At 34.0% G+C, this 19,559-nt stretch overlaps 4 protein-coding genes across 7 annotated transcripts; 2 read left to right on the forward strand and 2 right to left on the reverse strand.

Annotated features, from left to right (window-relative positions):
* Positions 1 to 43: 43 nt before the first annotated feature.
* On the reverse strand, positions 44 to 2,356 carry LOC143213757 (cancer-related nucleoside-triphosphatase homolog). The gene is made up of 4 exons (XM_076433898.1): positions 2,222 to 2,356; positions 859 to 1,030; positions 683 to 788; positions 44 to 603 (listed from the first exon to the last, which is right to left on the reverse strand). Exons 1-4 carry the CDS (start codon positions 2,274 to 2,276, stop codon positions 349 to 351), a joined length of 588 nt encoding a protein of 195 aa, XP_076290013.1. The 5' UTR covers positions 2,277 to 2,356; the 3' UTR covers positions 44 to 348.
* Positions 2,357 to 2,948: 592 nt separating this feature from the next.
* LOC143213750 (uncharacterized) lies at positions 2,949 to 6,990 on the forward strand. Its single transcript, XM_076433887.1, has 7 exons — positions 2,949 to 3,144; positions 3,359 to 3,539; positions 3,612 to 3,881; positions 4,660 to 4,886; positions 4,985 to 5,199; positions 5,279 to 5,543; positions 5,803 to 6,990. The coding sequence occupies exons 1-7, from the start codon at positions 2,949 to 2,951 to the stop codon at positions 6,828 to 6,830; spliced, it is 2,382 nt and encodes a 793-aa protein (XP_076290002.1). The 3' UTR covers positions 6,831 to 6,990.
* A 451-nt stretch (positions 6,991 to 7,441) lies between these two features.
* Positions 7,442 to 16,124, forward strand: LOC143213749 (integrin alpha-5). 4 transcript variants are annotated; one of them, XR_013010027.1, is made up of 12 exons: positions 7,442 to 8,195; positions 8,661 to 9,009; positions 9,154 to 9,443; positions 10,539 to 10,998; positions 11,081 to 11,232; positions 11,570 to 12,016; positions 12,193 to 12,356; positions 12,452 to 12,945; positions 13,029 to 13,315; positions 13,396 to 13,484; positions 14,070 to 14,218; positions 16,022 to 16,124. XR_013010027.1 is itself a non-coding variant. In XM_076433885.1 (11 exons), the coding sequence occupies exons 1-10, from the start codon at positions 7,821 to 7,823 to the stop codon at positions 13,447 to 13,449; spliced, it is 3,072 nt and encodes a 1,023-aa protein (XP_076290000.1). In that variant the 5' UTR covers positions 7,442 to 7,820; the 3' UTR covers positions 13,450 to 13,484; positions 14,070 to 14,293. The 4 variants fall into 4 exon arrangements, 3 of the variants coding, with proteins under 3 accessions (XP_076290000.1, XP_076289998.1, XP_076290001.1); XM_076433885.1 differs by lacking the exon at positions 16,022 to 16,124 and having other exon boundaries at positions 14,070 to 14,293; XM_076433883.1 differs by lacking the exons at positions 14,070 to 14,218; positions 16,022 to 16,124 and having other exon boundaries at positions 13,029 to 13,476.
* LOC143213755 (uncharacterized) lies at positions 13,476 to 17,169 on the reverse strand. The gene is made up of 6 exons (XM_076433895.1): positions 17,027 to 17,169; positions 16,051 to 16,537; positions 15,398 to 15,657; positions 15,036 to 15,255; positions 14,276 to 14,559; positions 13,476 to 14,195 (listed from the first exon to the last, which is right to left on the reverse strand). Exons 1-6 carry the CDS (start codon positions 17,048 to 17,050, stop codon positions 14,052 to 14,054), a joined length of 1,419 nt encoding a protein of 472 aa, XP_076290010.1. The 5' UTR covers positions 17,051 to 17,169; the 3' UTR covers positions 13,476 to 14,051.
* Between the last annotated feature and the right edge of the window lie 2,390 nt (positions 17,170 to 19,559).

The raw sequence follows: 19,559 nt of genomic DNA on the forward strand, positions 1-19,559 counted from the left end.
TCTCATCAGATTGAACTTTAATTCTAATATGGTGCTGAACATGTAATGAACACACCTATTATGACTTTAATTTATTCTTTAATGAATAATGATGCTTTCTAAAATCAATGATTATTACAAAGATATTTAATACATATGCGATCTAGCATGACTATGTAGTACAATTCTCCAGCCAGTCACTATATTTACCGCAATATTTGCGATACCTACCTTTTTTACAAATCTAACGTGATTGGAAGGATTTTTATGATCTAACATTTTGTTTTTTTTTTTTGTTAATAATAAACGATGTTTATACTGTATTTGAAACTCATATGGTTTTTTTATTGGAGCAATGAAAATTGTACCTTATGAGAAAAGATGAAGTATTTCTTCTACCGTGCTATCCCGATTTCGATGATTCACGGTGATGAGTTTAGATCTTTTGTCTGCTTGCAGTTTTTGAAATAGTGACAAATATTTCTGTGGCACTTTATGCGTTTCAGGTATCGTTGCGATTATAAAAGGTTTATTTGTAGTTCTAGAAAATAATTCCAGTACCTCATCGTGAAATTTTTTACTGAATAATTCCATTTTACCGATTTCATCTATGATCAATATGTCCTAAAACAAAAAGTAAAACTTTAGTAATTTCAATGTAAAATAAATACAGAGATGTAATGTCTGAAAATAATCTGCTTACTGCATTCGATTTGAAGACTGGTAAAGCCGCGGATTCAAAATCATTAATGAAAACATAGTATTTTCCCACTTTGTGTTTAGTTTGTTGCGACTGGTTTATGATTTCTCTGTTTGCAATAACATCGTTTTAAACAAAAGTAAGATTAAATTATTTTACAACGATAAAGTAATACTAACTCAGTCTTCGCCAAGCTTGATTTTTTCTGAGGATTGTTTACAAGTACAACATCAAATCCAATTCTACTACCACTCTGATTCCGTACTTCCTGTGTATAGAATCCGTCAACTTTACGAGCTTGCTCCATTATGATTGAAGCTATCTTTTTGCATATTGTAGTCTTGCCTATACCTAATATATAGTTTGGTTGAATTTAATATTAGCGAATCCCTTAGTTACAGTGATTTAAATATCATTGAACAGTCGAGACAGAGTTGGGCAATGTTTACAGTTAATGGTTACATAATTGAAATATTTGATTATTAATTGTAATTAATAGATTCCGGATTTCATGTATTTATAACAACAACGAGCGAGTGCAATTTAAAACAGTGAAAATATTAAAAGACTTTGAAAGTATTAATATATTGTTTTCATCACATTCAAATTATGAATGCAGAACATAAATTTATATTTAGCTCCTGCGTCTTGCAATTGATGCACAAACTTTTTATTTAGCATAAACATCCGGAGTCTAGTAATTAACAATTAAAATCTTAATTTTTTTCATAATTCATAATCCATCTAGCTCGGCAGAAGTTCAGTCCATTTATAAAAAAGTTTTTCTGATTTCAAGTGTGTGCAATCAATTATGACATTATGAGACTGACTGTAGCTATCAGATATTTCTAGAATATATTTTTGTTTGTTTCACCATTCCAAAACATTTAAACTCCAATCAAAACAATAAATCGGAATCATTAATTAATCAATAGACTGCGGATTTTATGCATTTATGACAAAAATGGGCACGTGCAATTTAAAGCAGTGGACGAATTACAAAGATTTAAGGACATCAGTGTATTAATTTCAGCTTAATATTTGGCTCCTGTATCTTATTGCAATCAATGCAAACATTTCTTATTTTGAATAAGGATCCGCAGTCTATTAAGAAAAATTTCAACCGACCAATGCCCAACTGTGATCAGAGATTTCGAACGATTTGTATACAATTAACTGATATTAATAAATAAATAAAAGTTTTGATATTCCATAATCGAACATCGTTAATAAATTAAAGAATGTAAGTACATCGATGCCTGATTGATCGTAGGTAAGAACTTTTTTAATATTCCTGGAATAAAACTCGAGGGATCTTTATACGATATTCAGTGTTTATTGTATTGGGTTGAAACGAAAGTTCGTAGCGTTTTTAAATCAAAGTGCAATTTAAAACAGTGAAAATATTGAAAGACTAAGAATATTAATGTTTTCACCACATTCAAATTATTAATGAAGAACATAAATTTATATTTAGCTCCTGCGTCTTGCAATTGATGCATAAACTTTTTATTTGTTGGTTTTTGAAAGTCGCGGACTCACCAGGGGGACCGGTCAGAAGTACACGCGAGACACGCGACGTGGCGCCGGTATCCATGTTAGTTGTTTTTTTAACTTCGATCAAAGATTGTGAATGACAGTTGCTCGCAACGTAAAAATAATACTGGTGTAGTAGAACGTAGAAAAAGGAGATTGTGATTCGATATAAATCGTGATTCGGTGATAAAAATGCACGCGAGAGGAACACTGACGTTAGACCGGCTGAGATATATTCGCGAAACTATCGCGACGTGGAACCGCTGAATAGCGATCAGCTGATCGTGCTCGAGTAAGACAATCCGCTCGAGTGGGTACAAACGGTTGTGTATATGTAGGTATTTCATACTTTGCCTGCGTCGGCAGTGCGTTCGTGCGTGATACGCGCCTCGTGCGACCCCTTGTTTGTGTGAGTTCGTGAGATGTATAATCGCGACACGTCTGTCACAGAATAAATATAAGATCGACCACAACGAAACTTATAATAGCCGCAACATCTAATAGTTTCGCGAACTTGATTGCGCCACAAATTTCCGTACGCGCTACGTTTTTTTCCGGTTCTTCGATCAAAAGACGCGAGAAAGCTTTTAAAAATCTCGATTTGCACAAAGGAGGATCTTAACCGAGCAAGAGAATACGGGCGTTTACAGGATACATGGAAGAAAGGGACGAAAGGTGAAGACCACGGTTTTATCCGTTTTTCACGTACGGGAGCAGTACCTACGAAGAAGAAATGGCTCGTCCTTCCGTTTGTAATCCGCTTTCGTACCTTATTACGCGACAGATCGACAATAAAGTCGATCACTGCAAACGTCTCGTTAATGCCCGATTCGAAACGTCTGAAAATCTATTCAGAAAGGATCTATTATCTCATTATGGATGTGTTAATGCTATCGAATTCTCAAATCAGGGTGATCTCCTTGTCTCCGGTAAGATATTATAATTGCATTTAGTGTATTTTAGCTTACGCGATATTACGTTGTCGTCGATTTTGAAAATCCGAGTTCGACGAAAAACTAAAATAATGTTTTCAATGATTTTGCTAACGTTTAAAGAAATAGTTCTTTTTTGTTCGCCTACACGGTTATTTATTAGATTAATTAATTGTGTAACATGCGGATCCTTTATGCACTAACTTAACAGGTGGCGATGACAGAAGAGTTTTATTATGGAAAGTTGAGCAAGCGATACATGGTGTCGGCAAACCTGCTGTCATGAAAGCTCAACATATTAGTAACATCTTTTGTCTCGGTTATGACAGCAGTAAAACCAAAATATTTTCAGCAGGGAACGATGATCAAGTTATTGTTCACGATTTACGAACGTACGAATGCTTTAAACTTGGAATATATCTATTTAAAGTTGAACAATCAATTTAATCATTTATAGTTTATAGGGGCGATGTGGTAAACTTCTTTTTACATGAAAAGCCTGTATACGGCTTATCAGTTCATCCACACAATGATAATGTGTTTGCTAGTGCTTGCGATGACGGAAGAGTTCTAATTTACGATATCAGAGGTTCCAGTGCTATGGAAACCGTTTGCCTAGCAAACTACAAAACAGCTTTCCATTCTGTCATGTTCAATCCCATGGAGCCTAAAGTGCTTGCTACTGCCAATGCCAAAGAAGGTGTTAGCCTATGGGATGTGCGAAAACTTTTGGAGTAAGTAATCAATGGAAATGTGCCTATTATTAGATTGTTGCATATGAAATGTCTGATTTTTAGCAACAACATAAACAAACGCAATTTTGTACCCGATGTATTCTATCTAGAAATTTCAAGTTTCTTGATTGTATTACGGTTACAATAAGATATTATGGTCATTCACGTTTTTCATTTTCAAGATTGTTATCTTGATTTTGTAGTTCTTTTTTACCGTCAACGACTAGTAAGTTAATTAATCATCACATTTTGACCAAAAATCACACAAAAGCTATTTTTCCAGACATATAGAAGGAATACGACAATCGCGTTGGTTGACGTTGAAATAAACTTTATTTAAAAGTAAAATTATAAATCTAAATTAAAATTGAACATAGGATATTAACACTAAACGTACCGAGCTATAAAAGCAACATACACATGGTTGCCTTATAAAAATGATAAGAATTTATTTATGTAGAGACTTTGCGCGGTTCTTATTATAATGTGTGCTCTAATAAAGATATTTATTAAATCATTTCTTATGGAAGCATATTTACAATTTCATTAATTGTGAAATAAAAAAATGTAGAACCAGTCATTTGACCAGTTGTGGTACGTTTACTGTTATAAGGATTAGCTTTGTACCTCAAAGTTTTATATAATAAACCTATAGACTATAACAGCATTTCTTGATCGAAACGTTTTATAAGAGCCACATTTTAAAATCGGACATTTCACATGCAACAACCTCATAATTTTATAGAACAAAAACAAACAACTGGTTTTATATTTACAGACCTGTATTACGTTATGGAAATGAAAGCTCGGCACAGAGTTGCATGAACGTTAGGTTTAATGCAGCAGGCAATAGACTATTAGCTTTGAGAAGGAGGTTACCACCTGTACTTTATGCTGTGGATTCTCCTACACACTTATGTCAATTCGATCATCCTGGATACTATAATAGCTGTACAATGAAATCGTGTTGTTTCGCTGGTGACAATGATGAATACGTTCTTTCTGGTGAATAACAATTTTTTAAAGATATATTAAGCAGTTTGGTACTAATGCCTCTATCCAGTACACATATATACTGTTATTCATAACTTTATTTGTTTTAGGTTCTGACGATTTCAATCTATACATGTGGAAAATTCCTCCTGAAGGAGTGAAATGGGTAGAGTCTGCACATATGGTGTTACGTGGTCATAGATCCATTGTCAATCAAGTACGATACAATCAAGCTAGCTGCATCTTTGCATCCTCTGGAGTCGAGAAAATTATAAAAATTTGGAGCCCGTTTTCTCTTGGGCACGGTTGTTTAGGTGGATTGAAGGTAACAAGTAACATATATATCTTTATTATGATTACATGTATTATTGATTTATATCTTATTTTATACATTGACTTTATAGAAAGATGCGTGTCAAAGGCAGCGTAGAGTCTATACTCACGATGAATACATTGGATTAGTGTTACGCAGTGGTCAGTTTATGTCACACGATTACAGTCATCAGTCAACTAGAGAAGATCCAAGAATGATGGCATTTTTCGACTCATTGGTACAACGTGAAATTGAGGGTTGGAGTTCTGAATACATGACGACCACACCAGAAACACATAGTGACTCGGAAAGTAATCCTACAAGTGAGCGTACATATAACGCAACCGATTCCAACGGTATTTCATCTCTCTAAGATCGAATTACAGTAGGTACTCGCTCGTTGCACGGAAACTATAACTCGCCTATAACACCTATAACTCGCCCACTATTGAATCGAAGCTGCGATCAATGTATACATATAACAATATAAAGGAGCAGTCGAACGCGAACGAGGTTCGCGTTTGATCGGGAGTGCAATGAGCGAGAATCTACTGTATAGCAAATTAATTGGAAAATGTCATTTACATTATATAAAGTAATAATATGTCTTTGTAGATTCAACAGCCTCTGATCAACAATTCATGTTGAGCATTTTAGGAACAGTGGTTACCTCTCGAGGATGTTCAGGAGGTGGTGCAGCTTCCGAAAGACCTTTAGAGTCTTCAAATCGTATAACACGACTTATTGCAAATCGCAGAGAAAAATTGATGAGACTTGCTGCCATGGATTGTGGTACACCATTAAATAACACTTCCACCATAGCTCCTGGTCTGTCTGCTTCAGACTCTGCGAGCGACGGAGAAAATGCGCAAACGAAGTGTAGATCGAAATCAAAAACAAAAGTAAAAGGTATAAAGAGAAAACATGATAAAATTTCTGGAAGAAGAAGCAGAGCTAGAAGAAAGTGTGCCGTGCTACAAATTAACAGTGACTCTGATAGTGACGAACAACCAGTCGATACGATGCAGCCTAGTACCAGTTCTGGTGTAATTTCTAGAAGATCACGATATGTTGCGAACACAATCGAGAGTGATACGAGACATTCAAATTATAGCTATAGCAGTTCAGACGATAATGATAGTTGTAGTAAACGAAAACATTCGAAAATCGATTCCGATACTTCTACAACGGTACACAGAAGGAAACATGGTAAATGTAAAAGTAATTCAAGGAATGACATTAATAAAAACAAAAGCAAACGGCAACAACAACAGCAGCAACAACGACAACAACAACAACAAGCCGATTATGACACAGAGGAGGAGAAATCGGATTGGAAGATTTATTCGAACGGTGTTAACACGACAAAAATTCAAGAGGACGGCCCTTCAACGCCTGTGAGCAAGTCGTGCAAAGTTCCTTCAACTCCTGACAGTGGTATCACGTCCGGAGTATCTACGATTGAGAAGGATGGCGAACAAGCACAAAAAGAGCAAAACGACGCAGAGAGTTCTGATCATGAACAGAAATTGAAAAGTTTAGAGTGTTTTAGGAAGAAAGTGGATGTCGCCAGGCGGAGCTATTATAGTCGATCCTCGCCTTTACCACAAATCATTTTATCTACAACTGATTCTTCCGATTAAGCTCCTATTACCTTCAGACTTTTAACCCCTTTCCTTTTGTACATAATGAATTTGTGATTCCTTAAAGTATATTTTTATAATAATAAGTTTGATCACACACGAATATGGTCGTTCTTTTTTTTTAATTTTCTTTTACTTTTTCTTATCTTTCTGTTATCTTCCTAAAGATATCTTGAAAAGAAAGATTCTTATAAATGTCAATACTTTATTGGAATCTCTTACAACACAAAATACTTTTGTAAATTTTTTCGTTAGAATCTCTCTCATGGTTCAAGACTGTTTCAGAGTAATAATACCGTAAAGAGCTCTGGTAATTATGTCTCTTCACCATACAAAATAATTTTAATCGTGATTCAATAACAAATTAAATATGTTGGAATTAGTACGCAAGACTTATTAATTTTGTAATTACTTGTCTCTGAAATTGACTGACGACCGATATCACAATTCTTTAGACCAACTCGGTTTTTTTATTACAAAATTAACATATTTCTATATGACCATTAAACATTATATGTAATCGAAATTACCACACCACCGAGAATTATATATAAAGTAACGTTACATTAGCTATAACAATGCGACTCGGCTAATGTGTATTGTTGACATGGTTTGTAAGTGTGATGAAAAATAATAAAACAATAAATTAATATACTTTTTTTTATATGTTCAGCTTTGAAAACAAATTAAGAACATTGCATTATTTAATCCTGCATTTATATTTCTCTATTAACTTATGACAAATAAAGGAGAGAATTACTTAAATTTATGTATCATTTTATTATTATGGATTTGCGGTATAGAGAGAACTGCGGCAATATTATAAAACGTTAATGTCGGATAGTATACCACACAACATATTTGCGGTTTTTAGATATGTCTTTAGAACTTCCTGAAGATATGAAATCACCTCACAAAGTCAAAGAATCTACGTAGCAGCAATATACGTTATACTCTCTGGCTAATAGTTTCTCGTTTATTTTACTGAAAATGGTCAATTTATCTTTGCTAGTCATATTCAACATATGGCTATGCACGCTTATAATGGTACGACCATATAATTTGGACGTTGATAATGCCAAAATTTTCGACGTTCCAAAAAATGTCTATCACAAACGAGGAAGTTATTTCGGATTCTCTGTCGCGTTTTATAAAAATGGAGAACATTCTATTTTACTTGTTGGTGCACCCAGGGCAAATAGAAGTGCAACATCGAGCGTAACTGAACCAGGTTGTGTGTATCAGTGTCCAATTAGTAGCACATGTACAGAGTGGAATATTAATAATCAACATAAAATGATTCAAAATAATACGTGGATCGGAGCAACGATTGCTGTTGAAAATAAAACTGATCCTCGAATTATGGTAAGTTAATATCTCATCTATTTTCTTATGAACGTTTCTTTCTCTACATTTTAAGGGAGTAAACTCGTTTTTCCAGGATTGCAAGGGTGCGGGATGCGCGTTCTCATTTCTCGATAATACAACGATGGGGTTTTTCAGTAGTAAAAAACGATAGAGATAAAAGGTCGATCGAGGCCGCTATCCAATTTACGTGGCGTAATTTGCATTATTCGGATACATACAACTGCGCATGTAGCTATTTTCATAAAGCTGTGACTGTGAATAATGCAAATTACGCCTCATAAACGTAAAAATAGGACTTTCGAGGGCGATCGCGGCCTAGATTGATCTTTTATCTAGCGCTGTTGGCTACTGAAAAATTCCATCTTTGTATTATCGAGAAATGAGAAGGCGCTTCCCGAACTCTTGTAATTCTGGAAACGAGTCTACCGCTTTGAGTGGTATTTTTATATATTATATTAACAGGTTTGTGCTCCAAGATGGAAATTTATTGCCAAGTACCAATCTTACATCTATATAACGGGTACTTGTTACTGGAATACAGTTAACACTATTGCACCGTTCGAAACAAAATTAGAGCATCAAATATTGCAAACTACGAACTTGGTGTACTATAGCAATGGCTATGGCCTTTTTGATTATGGAATGGGTCAGACTGGATTTTCTTTACATATCCCATCTAATATATCAGAACGGATGGCCATGTTAGGCAGTCCTGGTATTAGGCATTGGACAGGTGCAATTCTAATAGCAGGACCCACTAAACAAGCACAAAGGATAGACCTACCTGGTGGTAGTTACGATGACTACTTCGGTAAATATTATTTCAATAGTTCATTGATCACCGAGGTAGTTTTTTCCTTTTCAATGACTTCTTACCACCGTGTTTCGAAAAGTTGATAACTTACCTTGTGCATACTGTATTGTAAAAAGAAGGTAAAAATTAAAATCTTTTTAGGATACGCAGTAACGTCTGGCTATTATTTCGGGAAACCAGAATTGTGGTTTGCCTCTAGTGCTCCAAAAGCAGCTAATATGTATGGACAGGTTATTGTATTGAAACAATATAACGGAGCAGCAACCGAGAAGCTATTTATAAAGGGAGAACAGTATGGTGAATACTTTGGAGCAACTTTAACATCATGCGATATTAATAATGACGGTAAAGACGAGTTAATAATTGGTGCCCCGCATTGGTCGAAAGATCTGGATGAGGGTCGCATATACATCTATAAAGCTGCCCATAGGGTATGTATAAAAAGAAAAACATGTAATTATCGTAAATACCAAAACAATTACACTTTCAGTACTACATGTATAGCGTTGGCAAGAAAGTATTTCTTGTGTGTTCAAGCAATGAACTTTAGTTTCAGTGATTAGAACTTTTCTGTAGATCGTAATTTCCTAAAAAAGGAGAAATTTTATATAAATTGTATGCCTATATGTTCTCCAATAGCTGTATATTAACAAAACCAAAATATTATCAAAATATGTTCAGAATCTTCATCATGAGTCAGACACGATATTGTAAGGCAAGGGGTTAATCAATAAAATATTTTCCATTGTGTTCGATGATCTTCTATGTACCATCTTTATGGTAGGTTCATATAATTCCGCGCTCATAAACTTCTGATCCTTATCGGCAAAAAACGGATCCAAGTGCGATTTCAGGTCATCATCGTCAGTGAATGTTTTACCACACGTTTTGCCATACACATCTTTGATAACACGTGAAAAATTATTGTAGCTTGGATGGGAAGTGATGTTACATCCATCATATAGCCCGGACATTGCACCATCAGATTACCATTTATTCTGAAGTTTACAAAACTCTTTGCATAGAGGAAAACATTCGCTAATGATGATAACCTGAAATCGCACTTGCAATAGTTTTTTGCTGATAAGGACTAGAAGTTTTATGAGCGCAGAATTATGAAGCTACCAGAAAGATGGCAGAAGATCATCGAACGAATTGGGAAATATTCTATTGATTAAAGTTCATTGCTTGAATTAAAAAAAATTGGCTTTTATTTCACCTTAAAATACCGAAATTGCTTTCTCGCCAACCCAATATTTTGTATTTCAATAAGTAGTAGATGATCGTTATAGGGTTTGAAATCTCAAACCAGTTTTTTTCCAGTGCCTTCAGTTTTCGAAAAGTGTAATTTGGAGGAAAAGTTGAATTTTCAATTTTAATATATATTTTATGCTTCAATAGTAGGACTATACATTACATGTTTAAAAGATTGTAAATATTTAAACAGATTTAAATCTACGTGAGGTATACTATGCATCAAATACTTCTCGTGCTATTGTTATATTTATATTAGATATTAATTGTAGGATTTGGTTGATAAACACACATTTGAAGGGGAGATATCTCGAGGTCGGTTTGGTACTGTTGCTACTTGTCTTGGTGATATCGATTATGATGGATATGCCGACTTTGCTGTTGGTGCACCATATGTTGAAGACACGGGTGCAATATATATATTTAACGGCAATAGGAAAGGAATAATTAAACCTTACAGTCAAAAAATAATTGGCAAACAGTTTGGAGGAAACATTCGAGGATTTGGAATTTCAATTTCTGAGCCTCGAGATATAAACAATGATATGTATCCCGATATTGCTGTAGGGGCTTATTTATCGGAGCAAACGATTTTAATCAAATCTAAACCAGCCATAATTTTAACAACAATATTAAATCATATTGAAGAAGAAAAATTGTTACAGAACTCTACGTATTTTTTTATTAATGTATGCACGACTTATATTGGAAAATATTCTCCGAAATTTCTAGGTAAGTGTACAATAAAGATGTCACAAAGTAGTGATCTATTTGAAAACGTATGAACACTGTTAACAAACTCTGTTTTACTCAGATGTTGTTCACTCTTTAAAAATTGACCAATTGTATGGAAGAACATTTAGTGATGAACAAACGTTGGAAAAACGTATTGATGGAACCTACAAATTTATCCAAACAGTATCCATAGAAGAAACTGTATGTGACCGGTTGAAAATTCATTTAAAGGTAAATATATGATAATATATTAGATAATTGCAAAAGTTCGTGCCCGATTTAAAAATAAAAACTAAGTAGTTACATTATAAAATAACACTTTTATTAATTTCAAAATTTGATACATATAGTCATCATCATTTTCTACAATTTTCTTCAGATTCGAACAATTTGATTCAAATTTCGTAAAAACTGGAGATGTCAGGGTCTCCAAAAATCGGACACGAATTTTCGCAATCATCCAATATGTTATTAATGGACTGCGGATAAAGAGATCTACAGTCTACTTGTTAAGAACAAGATTCATGTGACATAAAACTTGTATTACCTACTTAATTCATTTGTTTAGAAAAATATTCAAAACCTAATAGACCCATTAGAGGTATCTACATCAGTTGCTTTAGAAAAAGATTTACAGCCTAAAACTGAAACAGCAACTCCAGATATTTTCTGTAAAACCTGTGCAAGTATAAATAAATTTCTCTCTAAAACCGAAGATTCAATAAAACTGCCATTTGCTGTAGACTGTGGAGAAGACAATGTCTGTACATCAGATGTTAGAATAAAATTAGCAACAAATTTAAAGGGTAACATATACACGGTTGGGTCCACGTCTACTGTCATACTTATGATAAATGCCTATAACTATGATGAACCAGCATATCAACTTAAAGTGTACATATATATCCCACAAGTATTATCTCTAGCAAGTGTTCCACCTGCGTGTGCAGAGGGATCTCGTATGCATAATACTTTAGAAGTAATCTGCGACGTTGGAAATCCATTGAGAGAGAATGTAAGTTTTGACTGTTACAAACAGACTGCAGAACTTTATGCAAAATTAAATTTGACGATTAGATAAATTTTAACAAATCCAAGATAGATTATCGACAATCTTCAATTATTTTAATTTTTCTACCGTTTCCAATTACACTTACTCAGTTTTACCATAAATGTTACCATATTTTTTAGGAAACAGTAACATTACAGTTGGATATGAGCGAAATTCGATATGACGTTAAACAAACAGAGTTAACAGCAAATTTTACTATGCAAAGCGAACAGGTGGATCCATTAAATCAATCGGACTCTTTAATTATATACTTTCATGCTGATGTTGATATAACAATAGCTGGGTTAGTTAGTATAATTATTAATGTTGTTATGTACAATGCACGACAGCATTAAATAATGATAATTTTCATAAATGTTGTATTTATAAATCTACTAGGAAAGCACACGATGATCTGTATTCGTATTATAATCATAATGAAGAACACCAATTGACCAGTGTGCAATTTGAACACATTTACGAAGTTCAAAAATTTGGTGTAAGCCCACTTGAGACCGTGATATTAACAGTTAGTATTCCATCGTATTGGAAACAATCTACCGGAGATGTACATATTGTTAATCTTAATAAGACGAACGGCTACATGGATGGGCAGCAGTTTTATTGTACACACTCTAATTTTACATCTTCGATACCGTCAATTAGCACGTCAAACATTTATCCTACAAATTCCTCATTTAATGTGCAAGAATTTCAAGCAGAGACAAATTTTTCAATGAGCTTACCTCCGATGAACAGATCACTATATCTGAATTGTTCGAACACGGATGTCCAATGTACACATCTTGAATGTGCATTGGGTCCCTTCGCAAGTTATTCATCTGTCGCCAGACTTTCTCTTACATTGGATATTTATATAACAAATTTGGAACGTAAGATTCCCTTGTAATTTGTTAATACTAATAGGTTCTCTTGTAATTTGTAACTCATATACTTTATTGTATTATTTTCGCAGCAATTGTCTTACAAAAAAAAGATATCATACTTTTTTTATCTAATGGAAGCGTACATATTGCACAGCCGCATAATATTACTCAGAGATATGACAACAAACCTGATAATGCTATTGTGGCTACAATGTTCTTAGGTTCACCAATAACTGAGCAGCTTGCCAATTGGATAATCATTCTATCAGTAACTTTAGGTATTATATTACTTATGTTCTTAATTTTGGGATTGGTTGCACTTGGATTTTTCAATAGAGAAAAGCGAGAGGAGCTTAAAACATTAAAATCTATGAAAGTAAGTATATCGTACATGAAACATGGAATACATATTCAAATATGTGGCATCTGCTAAAAAAAAAGTTATTACTATTATAGGATGAAAACACTATTGTTGTGAGTTCAAGCTCAGACAGAGAAGATGTTTCTTAAAAATAAATCCACCACCTAAGAAAATGTTTATGTAGGTAGGTATATATTTATTATTTTCTGTATATTACGTCAACAATAAATAACAAAATGTTCTGCATTCCATTAATGTATAAGGCATATATTTCTTTAAGGCTTCTAATACTCTCATAAAAATATAATAAATCTTAGAGAACAACAATCAGCTTATAAATCTTCACTCCAGCCGTTTATAAAGCTTGAAAAATGTATATTAAATATATTGTATTACATTTATTCGTAATCTCTGCTATATGGTACTCTATAAAAGCATATTGAGTGAAGAACTATCTTAAATAAATAATTTATATACAAAATATCAGATCGTTTCGTATGAGATTCAGGCAACTTGTACTATTTTTTCTTATATATATTTGTTCAAATATATACTATGCACAAAATTAAAATAGCTGTCTTCATGAATTCTTGTCATGGCCGGAATATATGCATTTTATACTTGTGGTATTTTCGCTATTTATATTGAAAATAACATAGCGCGTTTCTCGAAGTCAATAAAAAGATAGCGTGACTCGCTCTTTTTATACATATATGTATATTATTTTGTGACACACTTGTCTCAACTTACTTTAATCGTCCAAACCTAGGCCTTTGGAGATTTCGTCTGCAGTTAATTTGTGTCCAGAAGCAGGACTATCCGAAGGTGGAGTGGGTTGAGAAGGAGGCGGCACGTAAGGTGGTGCAGGAGCTGAGTTACTTTCATCGTGAGATTTCTGTACGAGAGCGAGGAACACATGTAATTAAATTATGAAATTCATAGAAATTTAAAAATTCGAAAATATTTTATACTTACACCTTTACCATGCTTGCTGAGACCATCCAAAGCAGAGCTAAACAGAGAAGAACCAATTGCAGACCCTAGTCCCGACAAAAGATCTGAACCTCCACTCGGTTGTGGACTGGAATAACCGCCAGAAGGTTGATAGTTTCCATAGCCCCCTTGTGGTTGATATCCTGGTGGTTGAGTTCCACCACCGCCGCCGAAAACTCCGCCAAGAATTCCGCTTAGAGCTCCTGACAGCGGATCAGATGGCTGACTTGGTGGTGGAGCTGGGGCTGTATTATGACCACCACCACCTAATTTAAACATACAAAATATACTAATTTAAGTCATCAAAATAACTGGAAAGTGTTTCGGTGGTAAAGTCACTCTAAAGCACGAAAAGCAAGTCTAATTCTGAGAACTTTTTACAGGAATGTAATGAAAAAAATCTATTTACGGGTCTTTATTATACAGATTAAGCCGGGCCCCTTCTCTAAATATAACAATGTTTTAATTCTAGTAAACTTGTGTGAAAATATCTACTATTTATGGGTTTCCATCATCACTGGTAAGACAAGAATAGTTCTTAATAGATGATGTCATCCACGTAATCATTTCAACATTCCATGATAGCCTTACTCACTTTAAATCGCCATTTATCATGTTTAATGAGCCGAGTATTAGTGGAAGGTTGTAATGGATTATTAATTTTTGGAAATAGAAAAGCACCAGACTTGCTCTGCAGTAAGCAGATGATTGTAATTGTTTAAATTGTAAATCGTACACACACCTAGTGTTCCAAGGATAGAGTCTAACACACCACCCCCTCCGGATGGGTGAGGATAGCCTTGTTGTGCGTTAGCGTTGTTGCCTTGTAAAGCGTTGCTCACTAAAGTGCTTGCTAAAGCTGCGCCAAGAGAGCCAAGATTCAAACCACCCTCGCTTTCTGTTTTCGACTTTGAAGCGTCCGATTTCTCATGATCTTGTTCAGTCTCATCATCTTTTTTTTTCTACAAATTTTAATGAGTAGACAGTTGTATTTTTGAAAGTTTCGGTACTCACTCTGTCCTGTATTGTGGCATACACTCGATCAGATAAATAAAATACGTATATCATATTTTAGAATGAATATCATTGGTTTTAGTTACATACTTGTAATGCATTAGCAGCAGCAGCTATGCCTCCAGCTGCAACTAATCCGCCTAATGCCATACCAACTTTGTTCAAACAACCACCAAATATATCTTCCTCTTCTGCTTTTTGATATCCTGGTTGATACCCATATGGCTGTTGAGGATTATAATCAGGTGGTGGTCCATATCCTCCAGGCATAGGACCGTAACCAACCGGTGGTGGTCCATATCCACCCTGTGGTGCCTGTGGACCTATTGTTGGATATAAACCTCCCGGGGCTGAAATAATAATAAAATTTAGCATATATGATACCTACAAAATTCATTGTTAACACGTTAAATGCTACGCTTGACCCTAGAGACTGGTTATAGACTTTATGTTCATGCAGCAAAATTATATTGGGTTGGAAAGAAAGTTCGTAGCATTTTCAAATTGAGAATCGGAGATAAAATTAAGGTATTTATTCATATGTTTATTCGATAACATAAGAATTTATCTCGAAAATGGCAAAAAGTAATAGAACAGAATTGAAGAATCATTGGATAAATCTATGAATGAATATCTGAATTTTAGCTTTCAATTTTAATTTACAAATGCTACGAACTTTTGTTCCAACCCAATATTTGATTATTTTGATTAAAGGAGTAAAGAAATACAAAATTCTTTATTACGTGGAGGTCCAAAGTTTGCTGTGGGCACTTCAGGTGTAGGTGCAGCTCTTGGAGAACGAGGCGGATCAACAGGAACAATTTCATATGCGATAGAGTTCAATTGTACATCGCCGTCAATGACCAAATGGGTAACTTTTTGATACGGTAATCGATGATTAAATTGTGCAAAGTGTCTACCGTTTATAGCAATTTTATAACATGCAGGTTCGCATAAAAGCAATATTTCGAATTCTTGACCAGGCTGAATCCACATAGGACCATCGTTCTCTTCTACACCCCAACCCATCGATTCTATGTGATTCCTAGTGATGAAACCCTCTGGAAAACGTGGCGATACATGACAGGCTATATCATCCCTCGGGTTTAATCCAGGTCCCAGTTGATAGTTGACAGCAAAGCAAACTGCATCCAAAGGAACTTTTCCTTGAACTTTTACCATTTTGCCAGGTATCAGACCTCCTTCGACGACCCCCACATAAGGTACTGCCTGTTAACATAGAAGAATTCTTTTACTAAATTGCACAGTCTACAAATGTAACAAACGTATATTTAAAATGAAAGCATTATTTCAAATTTGTGGTTCATTCCACAAAATATAGCCAACTCTATCATTAGAAAATTACACGTTAGATAACGCGTATGTCATTGCAGATACAACGGTATTGCAGGTATCGAATTTATCGTGGATCAATGATTGTCACTTTTTCGCGTTGCTCATCAGTACACTGCGGATGTTTATGCATTTATGGCTTACGAAAATTTTCAAAAATTCTATAATATAAATCGATAGAATTTAGTACGATTTTTATTTGTTTTAGATCTACAGAGGCTGTTCCCATGTATTTAAAATAGGATTATACTCCATTCCACTTTCTCAAAATTCGTCTATGAAAATTGGAAATTTGCATAAACATCTGCAGTCCACTCATCAGCAAAGTACTTATTTTGACATTGAAAAAACGAATAGTATACTCACCGGATTTAAAATTGGTTCGGACATTTTTTCGCTATATTTTATATTACCAATACGAAACGAATGTATACTCTAGTGTGCGACTGAAGACGCGAAAATATGCACTAATGCATACACGAAGAACCGTGTATTCCCTTCCAATTCTCTTGAAACATTTCTATTTAGAGTGCTGACGTTTCCAGCTTGAACTGTGCAATGCGGCATACACTATAGTGACGTGTGTATTCCTTGCTGCGCGGTGGTTTTCTTCGCGCATGCACATATTTCAATCCCATAGTTCCACAACGATGTTCCCTCATGGCCGAGAAAGACGCGCGAATTTATATCAAATTGACGCGATTTCAAAGTGGACCGACACGTGAAAACGAACCATTTATGAGACAGAAAAGAGTACTGACACCGACGAGATATCTCGTCGGTGCCGTCGGTGGTACAGGTACTGATAAGCTACGGAAATGTTACACGACGAAGCTGCGCGGTTCAAAATAAAGTTATTTATGCAGCGTATTCGACTATATCCAATGACATTATTCAAAGTGCCATTCTGGATTTTATGGATTAAAACATAGCGAAAATTGGGAGTGATGTAATTGCATTAGAAGATTCGGTGATCAACATTTAAAAATGAGTCAAAAGCAGCGCATGAGTGACATATAGGTTACATATCGCCTTTCGCATGATACGTTACAACCAAACTGACTTGACCTGCACCAGCATTGGCGCATTATTATAATTCGTGGAAATTTTTAATTCATGAACAGACACATTGGGTAAGTACAATTAATTAGTTCCTTATGACAAGATAAGACAATAAAAGACTCCTTTTTGGAGACATCGTTTTTACGGCTGAAATGAGACGTTTAAAAGGTGTATTTTCCGAGACTGAGCAACTTTTATTTTTTTGAAGACGTTATCTATTTCTTGGAATGATAATGAAAATATTTTGTCAAAATATCATTTATTATAAACACATGGATGATTACATCCTATAATATTGAATCATTGCAAGACGATTTACAAGTTACTAAGACTAATTTTTTTAATCAAATAAGAAAAAAAATTTGTTTTGTGCATAACTCACCTCGGAGCATTTTACTTTCGAACAATTATGGTTCTTCTGAAATATGTACACCAACTATACATATACATATATGTATATGTATAATAGTATATAGATCCTCATTGATCCTCATCCGTTATTGCGGGTTATCCTCATCGCTCCATAACTGCGAACATTTCCAACATATGTTATTAATTTTTCTTTCAAATTTATTGTAAATATACCCCCAATTAATGGAGGTACGTGGAGTGGATAAACAATTAATGAGAAATATTGCAAAGAAGATGCATTTTTCAAATATTGTTTAAACAAATAATTCTTTTCTTATATAAACCCAAAAATAGGGTTTTCACCCCCAACTTTGAGGGCTATTTTCACTTCTTAACACGAATGTCAGCTGCTAAAAAAAAATGTTTTACTATTAAAATTAAAATTTTTGTATTAATTTATTGTATTTAAAGATTGATAACGCGATTTTCGATATATTTTACGTGTTGGATGATTAGTTGAAAAAATAGAAACTTTTGCAATAATTTGTTTCTTTTTTTTAATTAGCCTGCAAACAATGTAATTAGTTGTTATTTATGTATAGTTCTAATTTTTTAATGGACTAGAAAATTGTACATTTCATTATATATATTATATATAGTTTCAATGTTAGGTCTTTTTGAACTATTTGAATAAATATGTAATTATATCAAAAAGTTTTACTACGAAATTTTGTTAATTAGCTGACATTTATATAAATTTATTTGCAAATTCTAAAGCTATGTATGTTCCATGCATGGGGCCTACTCTTTATTCCCTTAATTCACCCCATTTGCTAATAAAGAATAGTGGTAATAATAATAAAAAGTAGAGAACTCAGATTCTTATGCCTGATGCAGATGGCAGTGAATGGCATTGAGTTTAGTTGACAAAGGTGGTAAAGTAGGGGAACTCCATTTTACTCGTGAGTGAACCTTGTGAGGCCCTTGTGGGACTGATGGGCCCCATATGCGTCTGATCTATTTCCAAAACCTCCTTTCGAACAATTCGAACGCTTTACAAAAAAGAAATCTTTTATCTACGAAATTTCTACAGAAATGTGATTTCAATAATTTACAATCTATTCTTTTTGTTTAACGTTATTAAAACCTTTTAGCTTGTTGAACATAACTTGTTTTGAAGTCTCGTTTTTAATTTTAATTTCAATTATTGTATGATGATACATTTTCATTTTAATTGAATATTTACAAAATTTGATATATTCAATTTTACTTTAATATTTATAAAGTTTGACATGTCAATTTTTTATCTATATAATTCCATTAAGTTATATTATTATATATTATAATAGATAATTATTAATATATACTAATAATATAATTGGGCTGCGGATATTTATGCAATTTGCAATTTTTGTAGACGAATTTTAAGAGAGAGAAACTCGAATCAAATAAAATCTTATTTTCCGTGGCAGTAGCCTTTATAGAT

Source organism: Lasioglossum baleicum, chromosome 11 (assembly GCF_051020765.1).
Source record: "Lasioglossum baleicum chromosome 11, iyLasBale1, whole genome shotgun sequence".
NCBI lineage: Eukaryota > Metazoa > Arthropoda > Insecta > Hymenoptera > Halictidae > Lasioglossum > Lasioglossum baleicum.

What these genes read in the sequence shown, in the direction of transcription:
- LOC143213757 (XM_076433898.1), bottom strand. Translation starts at nt 2,276, where the DNA reads ATGGATACCGGCGCCACGTCGCGTGTCTCGCGTGTACTTCTGACCGGT. An exon ending in ACTTCTGACCGGTCCCCCTG is followed by an intron (nt 1,031 to 2,221) that starts GTGAGTCCGCGA and finishes ACTATATATTAG; the next exon opens with GTATAGGCAAGACTACAATA. An exon ending in TCAAGCTTGGCGAAGACTGA is followed by an intron (nt 789 to 858) that starts GTTAGTATTACT and finishes TATTGCAAACAG; the next exon opens with AGAAATCATAAACCAGTCGC.
- LOC143213750 (XM_076433887.1), top strand. Translation starts at nt 2,949, where the DNA reads ATGGCTCGTCCTTCCGTTTGTAATCCGCTTTCGTACCTTATTACGCGA. An exon ending in TGATGAATACGTTCTTTCTG is followed by an intron (nt 4,887 to 4,984) that starts GTGAATAACAAT and finishes TATTTGTTTTAG; the next exon opens with GTTCTGACGATTTCAATCTA. An exon ending in TAACGCAACCGATTCCAACG is followed by an intron (nt 5,544 to 5,802) that starts GTATTTCATCTC and finishes ATGTCTTTGTAG; the next exon opens with ATTCAACAGCCTCTGATCAA.
- LOC143213755 (XM_076433895.1), bottom strand. Translation starts at nt 17,050, where the DNA reads ATGTCCGAACCAATTTTAAATCCG. An exon ending in CCGAACCAATTTTAAATCCG is followed by an intron (nt 16,538 to 17,026) that starts GTGAGTATACTA and finishes CTATGTTAACAG; the next exon opens with GCAGTACCTTATGTGGGGGT. An exon ending in TCAGCAAGCATGGTAAAGGT is followed by an intron (nt 14,196 to 14,275) that starts GTAAGTATAAAA and finishes GCTCTCGTACAG; the next exon opens with AAATCTCACGATGAAAGTAA.
- LOC143213749 (XM_076433883.1), top strand. Translation starts at nt 7,821, where the DNA reads ATGGTCAATTTATCTTTGCTAGTCATATTCAACATATGGCTATGCACG. An exon ending in GGTTGAAAATTCATTTAAAG is followed by an intron (nt 11,233 to 11,569) that starts GTAAATATATGA and finishes TCATTTGTTTAG; the next exon opens with AAAAATATTCAAAACCTAAT. An exon ending in TTATATAACAAATTTGGAAC is followed by an intron (nt 12,946 to 13,028) that starts GTAAGATTCCCT and finishes TTATTTTCGCAG; the next exon opens with CAATTGTCTTACAAAAAAAA.